The sequence below is a fragment of the Phodopus roborovskii genome, unplaced genomic scaffold (assembly GCF_943737965.1).
Source record: "Phodopus roborovskii unplaced genomic scaffold, PHOROB, whole genome shotgun sequence".
NCBI lineage: Eukaryota > Metazoa > Chordata > Mammalia > Rodentia > Cricetidae > Phodopus > Phodopus roborovskii.
The window spans coordinates 3848652-3861035 of record NW_026126558.1 but is presented as its reverse complement, the minus strand read 5'-3'; the positions used below and the strand labels follow the sequence as shown (position 1 = coordinate 3861035).

Genomic DNA, 12384 nt, shown 5'->3' with positions numbered 1-12384 from the left:
ATGTGCTTTGCATGCACATCTGTCTGTGAGAGGGTGTCAAATCACTTGGAGCTGGGGTTACAGACCATTGTGAGCTGTCATATGGGTGCTGGGAATTGAACCTATGTCCTCTGGAAAAGCAGTTAGTGCTCATAACCACTGAGCCATCTCTCCAGCACCGAGAAGATGAGAAGACTTTTTTAATGACTCAGGGAAGCGTTGAGATTGCATGATCATTGAATTTGATAATGTGGCATGAATTGTGATTCAGACACATGGTTCTAAGATCCCTGCTGCTGGGGAGAAATTCTCAGACACTCACTTGAGAGCTATGGTTCCCAACTTTCCTAATGCTGCAACTCTTTAGTACAGTTCTTCATGTTGTGGTAATCCCCAGCCACAAAATTATTTTTGTTGCTACTTCATAACTATAATTTTGCTACTGCTATAAGTCATAATGTAAGATATGTGATATGTGATCCCTGTGAAAGGGTCATTCGACCCCAAAGGGGTCATAACACACAGGCTGAGAGCCCTGCTCTAGATGGTAGGCTGTCAGTGACCCTTCTGGACTTCACCTGTAAGCCTGTGCCATTGCCATGGCAAGGGCAGGGCTGACACAGCATCACTCACAGGGTCCTGTGAGTCAGTCTGCTCCTGCTTCCTCTTGCCTTCCCCTGCTGCCTGCCTGTGTCATGAAGCTGCTAGTAGAGCATCAGTGATGAGGGATGAGTCCCAGCTTCGAAGATACCAGGCTCACACCAGGGTGGGGCTCTAGATCCCTCATCGTAGCCAACTCAGGTGGAAACTAGTGTCCCTCTGCTGCCGCCGCTGCCATAAAGATGACATTTCTGGAACCGAGACAGTTTTATGTGGTTTTATTATGCACTAAGTCCCAAAGGAGAACTCCCCAGCCTCATTCATCACGAAACTCAGCTCTGCTCCTGTGTATGAGGTTATAGGCGTGTATCAGCACAGCTGGCTTTCTGTGTGGGGGCTGAGCTGTTTCTCTAGTCTGCTAGGTATTGTCCACTGAGGTGCACTCACTCCAGTAGAAGCATTCACTGCTAAACCCGATGACCTGAGTTCGACCCTTGGGACCTGCTTGGTAGGAAAAAAAATCTGACTTCTTGAAGCTTTCTTCTTAACCTCCACACGTAAACCTTAGTACACCTGAGCATGTGTGTGCACATACATACATACACAAATACATAAATGTAATTAAAATTTTAAATATCTATTAGAAATCATATAATTACTTCTTGGACAAAGCCTAAAATGAGAATTGCGGAGAGGTGACAACCACACAGAACCATCAGTAGGAGTTATTCTCCTTATTATTCTGTGAATTGGACAGTAGGCAGTGCTGTGGGCTCCTCAGGGGCTTGCAGTGGCTGCATGCCACAGGCGCAGGCCGATAGGATGCTTCGGACTGTCTTAATTGACTCTTTTGTGTATTTCGTGATTCATTGCTCTCAGCGGAACTGGTTCTGATGAGGGTGTTTTGTCAGTGCTGGTATTCCAGGATGGAAGTGGCCCCAGAGGCTGGCGGTGGCACAGGTGTGCTCATTTGTGTGGCTCACTGGAGTGTGAAGGAGAGATGCGCTTTGAAGGGCTTTGAAGGGTGTCTTCCCCTCCTGCTTGTCAGGTCTCCCCTGGAGTTTGCCTGACTCTGTCATCTCTAAGTGACTACAGTGGATTCTTTAGTCAAGTTTCAGTGAACAGCCTTGGAGTGAATGTGGTCCCATCTTGGTTTCCCAGGGTGTCAGCATCCAGGAGGGGCCAGTCATTTGATATTGTGACATAGCATTTTCATCTTCAAAGCTGACTGTTGAGGACCCCAACAAAAGTTATATCATAATCCTTTTGTGTTTTAAGTATATTACGATGTGCTGGGCCATATTCACAGCTATTCTTGGCCACATGCAGCATCTAGGCTGTGGGTTGGATACACCTGGTGAACATTTACAGAAGCCTGGGGCCTGCTTGTTACCTGGAGCTCCTTCAGTCTAAGAACTCTTTTCTAATAGCCAGTGGGCAGATGTCCAGAGAATTGAATCCCTAGAAAGATGTTGCTAATTTCAGGTGGTGAATAAGGAGTGTCCCAATATCTTGACTTCTTACTGTGTTTATGGCCTTTGACCCACTGATGCCTCACAATATTGAGCAGTCAGGTAGTCTCCTTGCTGTTGTCGATTTGGCTGTATTCTGGTGGCTGCCTCCCTCCACACTGGCCCATATAATCAAATGTGTGAACAGACTGCTTTTCATGGGAAGGTAGAGAGACTGGATGAGTGCAGTGATAAGACTGTTAGGAATCTCTCCAGTATGGTTTGGAGGACTCTGGGGCCCTTCAGTGCCAAACCCAGAAAAGGACAAACTTGAGAACTGTCTCTAAAGCATGGAGAGATAGTCCCGAGGAGAGTTGGGTACAATCTTCATTGTCTCTGGTTGGAGAAGAGACAGAACAAAGCATGGGTCCAGTGCTGTGCTCTGTGACATTGGATATGGTTTACGTAACCTTGCCCGGAGGCTGCGATGCCACCACAGCAAAAGGACAGTGGGGCACCTGGCTTTGCCTATGGAGCTTAAGATCTCACGGCTGAGATGCAGAGAAAGCCCAGGGTCTTCTGATGAGGTAGAGAGGTTCATGATGGTTCATTCACCCTCCAGATTATGTATTGTGTGCTCAGCACCAGTGGAAACACTCACAGAGAGGTAAATATTTGCTTGAAGGATGTCTTTCTGACACTTCAAGGTACGTTTCCTGCCTCTGAGAAGCCAGTCACCAGCTCCATCAGCCCCGCATTAGAATAGGAGGAAAAAACGATCCCCACAGCAAGAGACCCATGGTTTGGTACATCCAGCGGAGATAATGTGACCAGCATGCAGTGGCACTGAATACTGATAAGGATGTGACAGGCCACGCTTAGACTTGATGTCACATTCAGATGGTAGCTGAGAGATGAAAAGCAAACAGAAATTAATCCCCCTCCAGGAATCTCATACACATTCACTTAGAGCTTGCCTGCCGCTCAGCGGTCTGTCTCCTGTTCTCCCCATTAATAACTATAATCAAATATCCATGATCGGCTTCCACCAACCGGGTAATTGCTTTTGCTTCCTCATTTTCTGGGATGGGCGATGTGTTCGCAAGATGGGGCAGTTGTGTAACTGTTCTGTCCATGTGAACTCCGGAAGTCAGCCGTGCCCTGCAGCTGTGGATGTCAGCCCACTTGCTCTCTGTGGAGTGAAGGAAGGAAGTAATTTTATTGTGCTATTTTTAGACTTCAATTTAGATTTCAGCCGTTATGATATTGTGTGCCTGGATAGATAGAGATGTCTGCACACAGTTCCTTGGTACATACAGTTCTGAGTTTGCCCTGGGCTCCGGCAGGCCCCAGATTTTTTCTCAGCCTGCAGCCTCAGCAATGCCCTGTCATACTGGCCTCTTGTGCAGCTGAGACCTGCTGGGTCATAGGGTGATGACGCCTTCTGCATCTGCAGCGCTTGGCAATCTCTGGTGCTTCCATTTGCCTGAGAAGATTCCGTCTACTCTTTTCTGTGCATGTGTAATGGGCAGCCCACAATTCCATGTAAACAGACTCAGTTCATGGCCACTTTTACAGTTGGAGACAATTTCCTAGAGGAGGTAGATGAAAGCTGCAACAAGAGAGGTGGTTTCCTCTCTAACCACGTTGAACCTGAGCAGAATTCCTAGTTTTTCAGGGTTAGTGATGAGCTTGTCAGAAACACCAAGAGGTTGGGGGGGGGAGTTATGCCAGATGTACAGATGTAGCCACTTGAGCCTGTTTGGTGTCATATGTATTGTGTTGGCACCTGGGCCAATTCAGATCTCTTTGAACTTGAACTTTGTAGGTACTGGAACGCAGTGGCTATTGACCTACAACTTATTCATCACTGTCACAATGTGTACCACAGAGCACCAACAAGAATATCACATACCACCACCTTGAACTATAAAGGCCTAAAAATTGGATTTTAACAAGATTTCCCAAGTGAATAAAGTGATCTGTGTGCATATCAACCCCTCCCACTTCTTCCTCATCCTTTCTCCCTCTGCTTTCCCCTCTTCCTCTCCATCTTCCTCCTCTTCCTTCTCACCTCTTCCTCCTCCCTCATCTACCTCCTCTTCCTTCTTCAAACTGCAAACCTTTTAAATAATCAGCTATGATCTAAATATCTATGTGCTGTCTCGATTAAAATATCAATCCTTAATCCCCAGTGCAGAGGCCTCCAGGGTGTGGCCCTCATCAATGATGATCAATTAGCATCTTATAAAAGTGGCCCTTGCTTTTCCCACCATGTGAGGGATGCAGCTAGACGGTGCCATCATGAGGAGTTGTTCCCTTACCAGATACCAGACTTTCTGGTACCTTGATCTTATATATTTTCAAACTTCAATATTTGCATGCATACATATATATTCATTCACATATATCTACATATGTCAGATAACCTGAGAAGCCAACTAGAATGGCATATTCCATGTTTACTCTGAGATTTTAATTTTTAATGTAGCCATTTCGTAACAGTTACTTACCGGGAAGGCATCCCTCAGTTAACCTTTATTAGAATGGATATTTTTCCAGCTTCCCTCAGTGTTTGTTCAGTTCATTGGGTCGTTCCTGAGCACCCATGGTGAGTGACATCTTGCTAGTCTATATGCTTCTTGGGAATTAAAGGAGGGAGCATGAAATATTCAGGAGCCTCTTTAAATATGAAGAGGAAGGCATGTGTCTGGCCAATGGGATCAAATGGAATGTGGCTATGTTCATAGTCCTGCCAGATGCCGTATGGTTCAGAAGATGGAGGCATTATTGGATATGGGTTTTGGGAAGATATGGGTGATATGAGTTCAGATATTGGCCTTAATGAACTGGTTAGATTTTTAAAATAATAAAAAACAACAGCAATAATAATAATAATAAACAGTAACAGTAGTAAGAGTTATTGGATTCCATGGCTTGTGTGTGGAGGACAGGACAGAGTTAAAGATTCATTTTTGTTCCTTCACTTTGGATTCCAGAGATCAAATTTGGGTCATCCAGCTTGCACTAGCAAGTCCCATTTTACCTGATGACCAGTTATGGTTGGAATTTAATGAGCCACAGTCTGAGGGAGTAAAAGGCACAAGAAATAGCCATCTGTCATTAGAAACCATAGTCTTTTCTGGAAGAGTGAAAGGGCCACCTTGATGGCATCCGAGGAACACACGGGCAACTGTATCGAAGAGCCCAGAGCAAGCAGAAACTCCCTTACTGACAGACATGTCCACCGGATTGTCTCCCGGGTGATCCTAGAGCCTGCCAAGTTGACAAGCATCGTTACTCTCACAAGCTGGTGAAATGGGAGTACCTGGAAGTTTATATCCTAAACTGATTGTAACTAACTGTCCATCCAATTTCTCTGGTGGTCTCTTTCCCACTTCAGAGTGGTAAGACAGGACAAGCAAAAACCTAAACATCTGTTGTCCTAGTTAGCTTTAACTATCCACTTAACACATCCTAAAGTCACCTGAGAAAGGAGACTGATGAGGAATTGCCCAAATCAGGATGGCCCATTGACATATCTGTGAGGGACTGAGTTCATTAATTGATATAGGAGGGTCCAGGCAGCACCATTCCCCAGGCAAATGGCTCTGGGCTACATATAAAAAAAAGTTAGATGAACGTAAGTCTGGAGGAGAGCCAGCAAGCAAACATTCTCCATGATCCCTGCTGCATTTCCTTGGCTGTGCCTGACTTCCCCAGTTGGAGTAACTCTATGAAATAGCAAGCAGGCCTGCCTTTGAATTCCTCAGTGATGGACTATTGTAGTGTGTTGTTTTACTCTTTTGGCTTTTTTGAGGGGCTCACCATCCAGCACCCAAATAAATACACATGGAAGCTTACTCTTACTTATGAATGCCCAGTCTTAGCTTGTCTTGTTTCTAGCTAGCTTTTCTTAACTTAACCCATCTACCTTTTGCCTCTGGGCTTTTTCCTTTTCTTCCTTCTGTAATCTCTCTTTCACTCTTACTCCATGGCTGTCTGGCCCCTGATGTCCTCCCCTCCTTGTTCTATCTTCCTCCCCTTTCTCATCTCTCCTTTATTTATACTCTCTACCTGCCAACCCTGCCTGTCCTTGCTCCTGCCTCACCATTGCCATTCAGCTCTTTATTAAACACTAGGTGTTTTAGAAAGGCAAAGAACCACAGCTTCACAGACTCAAGCAAATGCAACATAAACACACCTTTAAAAAATATTCTACCACAGACTGTGAATGTAAGCCAAATAAATGCTTTCCTCCCATAAGTTACTTTTGCTCAGTGTTTTATCACAACAACAGAAAGGGAAGTAGAAGACCTGTTTCTGTGAGTTGTTGATAATCTGCAACTTTGGAAGTATTTATGCAATCCATGGTGGCTGGCTTTGCCATGATAGGAAGGGAAGCTAGTCATGCTCATGTGTGATTTCTGAGACACTAGACTCCACCTGTACAACAGAGCTCTGCTCCAACACAACCACTTTATTTGCTCACAACTGGTGAGTCATGAATATGGTAACGTCTTAGTAAGACAAACTCACCCACCCCTCCATGCAGGTGACTTCACATCGTGTGCCAACATTAGCCATCAGCTGAGGTTCCAGGGCCATTGTCTTTGGTCTGTCCAGCTGTCTTGCAGGGCAAGAGTCCAAGAAGTCTAGGTGGAAGCCATATGGCCTTCCTCTCTTGGCAGTTCTGAGCCTTATTCCCACCAAGCTGACATGTGCTTGATGGACAAGGTTAGCCCAGATCCCAGAGAGAGGATAAACACTAGACGTCTGATTATAGGAATGGCAGAGTTCAAAGTATGTTTTGAGACCTCTACGTTTTAGTCTAATTGCTACAGTGTAAGGTTGTGTGCGGACTAAATGGCATCATATACCCATAGCACCACCCAGGATTTGCAGACATGGAGCCTAGTCTTGATTGCCAATTTGGTTGGATCTGAGAAGTGACTAGGAGATTACACTACAGCTTTGTGCTGTGGAATAATCCTCCTGTACACAATTTGCCATGATTGGTTTAATAAACAAGCTGGCTGGCCAATAGCTGAACAGGATTAAGTTAGGCAGGAGAGCCAAAGTGAGAATGATGGGAGGAGAAAGGACAGAGTCAGAAGAGTCACCAGCCAGAGGGAGAATGAATTGAACACACAAAATGGAATAGAGGTAAAAGCCCCAGCCTTGCAGCAGCACATACATGGGTTAGGTTGTAAGTGCTAGTTAGTAACAAGACTGAGCTATTGGCCAAGTATTTATAATTTATATTAAGTCTCTGAGTCAGTCATTTGGGAAGCAGCTGTCTGTTATTTGGAAGCAGGTAGTCAGGACAGGAAAACTCTGCATACACCTCTGGGTGCATCCATGAGGATGTTTCTAGAGATGAATATAAGCAGAGCCATCCCATAGGCTAGGTGCATGCTGGAAAGCTCAGTGCTGAAGAAGGCAGAGAAAACAGATTCCTGGGATGTGCCAGCCAGTTGTCTTAGCTGAATTGGTAAAGGCCAGGTTCGGTGAGAGACTCTTAAAAAGCAAGGTGCATAGTGACTGAAGAAGGCCCTGGAGGTTGACCTCTGGCCTCTACATCTGTGTACACATACACACAAAATAAAGTAAGTTTAAGTTTCTTCATTAAAAGTAAATGACAGGGGCTAAAGAGATGGCTCCGTGGTTTAGAACACTGGATAATTTTACAGAGGACCCAGGTTCAATCCCCAGCACCTACTAGGCAGTTCACAACTATCTGTAACTCTAGTCCAGGGGATTGGATGTCCTTTTGTAACCATTGCTGACACCAGGCACACATGTGGCTCACAAATATACATGTAGACAAAACACCCTTACACATAAAATAAATTATTTTTTAATTAATAAAAAATAAATCAAAGAATAAAACTTAAACATTTATAATAATGGCATTTTCTCTCTACTGGAGATTAAGTTACCCAAGAAATAGAAAGAATGTGGACATACACATCAGTGGCTTCCATTGAAAGCTTAGAACCATCACCCTTCTTTCTGGGTTGATGATTTCCTCCATCGTGGGCCTTTAAAGGACCTGATGATTTTCAAAGTTTCCAGAGAACAAGACAAAATGCTCTGTTCCTTTAAATGAGAGTACATCAAGAGAGATGGGTTGGGGACAAGGGTTGAGATTATAGACATCTGTGTTAGAGCTTGGGGTCCCCAGTTTATTTTTGTTTGAGACAGTATCTCAGTCTAGCCCAGTGTAGTCCAGAAATCACTATGTAGTCAAGACTGTCACTGAAGTCACTATAATCCTTCTGCCTCTGCCTCTTCCTCACAAGTACTGGGGTTACACCCATGAGCCATTATGTCCAGGAGGTTTCTACTTCTTCAGTAGAGAGGCAGGCTACTTCCTCTGATTGCTGCATGCCATCACCATCCCCAACAAAGCATGGTCACATTCAGTTCTCCTGGGAGTCCAGCATGGTGTGGTTGATTGGTCTTTTATGCCTCCTTTTGAGAAAGTAAGAGCAGTGCTGGGTCTCAGGTCTTTACCCAGAGCTTGCGCACTGAGATTCAAACCTCTAAGCGTTCTCATTACAGCTCAAAACATCAGCCTTGCTCTCATGAAGCCAAGTGGCTCTGAGTCATTCACTGGTAAAGCAAATTTTGTTAATGACCCAATACTTTCCTTGGCAAGAAGAGCAGGCATTTCACCACTTACACACCAACCATGACTCTCTTTAGTACAAACAGATGCAAGCAGCAGATGCCTCAGAAACCCAACCCTTGAAGAAATGATCATGTGGCTCAGAAAGAACAAGACCATCTTATACTCACATATTTGAAATTCCCAATGGATTGCACCTCTGAAATTGGCACCTAGACTTTGGCAAGTGTGTTCTAGAGCTAACTTGGACTAGTCCCTCTTCACTCAGACAGGAGACACACCATATTTCATTAATTGTTGTGACATTCCAGGAGTTAACATGTGGAAAGTTGTTGACCTCTTCCCTTGGGAGCCTTAAGAGACCTGCAGCTTGCTCCATGATTCCCACTAGCTCATAGGGCTCAGGGGCCACAGAGGAACTTTGACAGCTTTGGGCCCCAAACTGGAAAGCATACTAGTGAGTATCTTCAATTTGAAGAGGCAAGCAAGAGGGAAGACAGAGGCTCTATGTTAGGTCTGCAGGATGATAAAGTTATAAATTCTAGAAATCAGTCTCAGCCAGCTTAAGAAATATTAAAGATCAGCAAGTCTGATAGCAAGTGCATAAAGGTTTTAAAGTAAATTTCCAGTTTTTGTATACTTAAAGTATTTAATACTTGAAGATTTAAATGAACATATATGGATATGGTTAGAGAATTGCCCAGACAAAAATATAGACTCTTTAAGTACCTTAATGAGAACATTAAGAGAGCAAGAAGAAAGGTCAGGAAGAGAAAAATGAGCAGGATCTTAAGAGAAGCAATAAAAGGTAAGATAATAAATCCACAGAAAGGAGAAAGAAGATATAAAGATAAGAACAAAAGCCGATGCGATCAAGAATAAAAATCAATACCAAGGATTGATGAAGCAAGGGTTGCTCCTTTAAACAACTAATAAAATAATGTCTTAGTTATTTTTCTATTGCTGTGAAAAGACAGCATGAGCAAAGCAACTTATAGAAGAAAGATTGTATTGGCTTACATTTCAGAGGTCGAGTCCATGACCAACCGTGGCAGGGAGCATGACAGCAGGCAGGCATGGTGCTGGGGAATAGCTGAGAGCTTACATTGATTCACAAGCAGGAGGGAGGGTGGGAGGGCAGGAGGGAGGGAGAGAGGGAGGGAGGGTGGGAGAGAGCTAATTTGGAATGTCATGGGATTTTGAAACCTCAAAGCCCTCCTCCAGTGACACACTTCCTCTGGCAAGGCCACACCTCCCAATTCTTCCCAGTTTCAGCAACTGAGGACCAAACATTTCAACATTTGAGCCTATGGGGGCCTTCTCATTCAAACCAACACAAATAGCAAGCTTCCAGTAAGGCTGGACAAAGTCAGAAGGCAAAGAAATCCCACACAGGACAGAAAGGAGAGGTGTCTTCAAGAATAAATGTTTTTGAGCTGGATGTTGGTGGTGCACACCTTTAATCCCAGCACTTGGGAGGCAGAGTCAAGTGGATCTCTGTGAGTTTGAGGCCAGCCTGGTCTACAGAGTGAGTTCCAGGACAGCCAGGGCTCTTACACAGAGAAATCCTGTCTTAAAAAAAAAAAAAAAGACTGAAGTTTTTGTTTTTGTTTTTGTTTTTTGTTTTTTTTTTTTTTAATTATTTATAACAATGGCCTGGGAGATGGCTGTGCAGGTCAAGATGCTTGCTTTGTGAGTCAGGCAACCTAACTTTGATCTCTCTAACCCATGTTAGAGATAGAGAATCAACTCCCAAACCATTCATTTCTTCTAACTTCCACACATGCATGGGAGTATGCATGTATATACACACACACACACAGAAAAAAAAATTTAAAAGAAAATATGTGAACAAGCATATAACACTACATTTTAATTCCATATGAAAAAAAAATGTGTCTGATTTCCATAGAGGATAGAAAATATAAAAACAGGCACAAAGAAATGGAAAGTTTGCATTGGAGAGATGGCTTAGCGGTTTAGAGCACTTGCTGTTCTTAGAGGGATCCAAGTTTGGTTCCCAGCACCCATGTCAGGAGGCTCACAACTGCCTGTGACTCCAGTTCCAAGAATCCAGTGCCCTCTTCTGCCCTCTTCAGGCACCTGCACTCAAGTGCACATGCCACATATCACAATTAATCCTAAAAAAGTGGAAAACTTGAGTTGGTGATCAAACTTATAGATATTTACAAGTAAAATTAAATGTCTTCATTAAGTGTCCTAGGAACAGAATGGAACCCAAGAAAGGGACAGGCAGGCAGTGGGCATGGAGAGATGGTCTCGGGGAAATGTAGATCCAGACCCCAAGGCACCATTTTATATCTATCAAATTGGCTAAAATTAGGAACCAGGGAGCTGACCAAAGTCAGGGTTGCTAAGGACTGTTCCACCCCAGATCCATCCTCCCTCCTGCACGGGGTGTAGCACAAAAACTACCTTCTTCTCTTCCTTTTTGTTACATTGGATTAGCTTGGAACACAGAGGAGCATGCATCACTATGCCCTACTTAGTGAGTTTTCATATGACACACACACTGGCAGGACCACCAGCACCAAGAGCCCCCAGTGCTCTCCTTGTTAAGACCTCCTTCTCCAGAGTTGTCTCCTATTTTGACTTCTGATGCTCTGATGCCACAGATTTCATTTGCGCTGTGAGCATGCACATGCATGTGCGTACACATGCAAGTAGACAATATGTATCTTGTTTTATTTATCTCCACTTATTTTTGAGAAAGTGTCATTCATGGGACTTAGAGCTTGCTATTCCCAAGAGATTCACTGTTCAGTAATCCCCAAGGATCTTCCAGTCTCCACATCTCAGCATGGGGGTTACAGGCACATGCTGGAGAGTGCTCAGAAACCCATCCTGGGTGTCCAACTATAGGGTGGGGAGCTTCCTCCAAGAATAGGTTCTGTAAGCTAAGTCTGAAACACTGTGATCCTGTGAGGGGAACATGAGTGTGTGTGTGCAGCTGAGCAGAGTAGGATGGCAAGTGGCATTAGGTCCCTACTGGCCTGGGCCCAGGTAATATGTGTGTCATTGGGTGAAGATTTGCTAGTGGAATGCAGCACCTGCAGAAGCCTGCGATTAGGCAGAGATGGGCAGGTTTGTTGAATCAGGAGATCCAGCAGGAGTATAGGGCCGGGTGTGCCATACTGGGTAGCTATTCTTGGAAGAACAAATGGGATTCTGGGTGTCCTTACTGGCCAGACAGCTAAGAAGGACCCACATGAATATCATAGTGACTAGAGACACACAGAGTTTGGGCCCTCTGTGTCTCCAGGTTGGTGTTTTGTCTCTGTAAAATGTTGTGGAGGGTGAGATGACCCCTGATACCGACACACTGTTCATGGGTAGCATGAGCCATTGCAGGGCTAATTTCCATGCCTGCTTCCCCCTGTCTTAGCTGCAGGTGTCCACTGCTTGCAAGAGTGTGGAAAGCTGACTTGGAGGCTTGTCAGCTGCTGATGCAGAGCCTGTGGCTCCAGGAAGCAGGCATCAGCCCACATACAGAAGATGAAAAGCAGGTGGACAGCACAGGAGAGGCCACCTGGACAGCCGCCCTAGCTGTCCATCCCAGACCCCACCCCGAAGAGGAGAAGACCCCCTTGCAGGTGCTCCATGAGTGGAGCACTCACTCAGCCCCCTTACCACACTGTGCTGGAGGCCTGCAGAAAGAGGTTTGTCCTATGTATGTGTGGCTTTGTCAGGGGTCCTTTG

General features: G+C 44.8%; 1 protein-coding gene across 1 annotated transcript in view; it reads left to right on the top strand.

Annotated features, from left to right (window-relative positions):
- Disc1 (DISC1 scaffold protein) overlaps nt 1-12384 on the top strand; it is a 168160-nt gene that overhangs the window by 130612 nt on the left and 25164 nt on the right. Inside the window, exon 10 of the mRNA XM_051201784.1 lies at nt 12071-12344. Coding sequence (XP_051057741.1) covers nt 12071-12344 — 274 coding nt within the window. The remainder of the gene's footprint in view (nt 1-12070; nt 12345-12384) is intronic.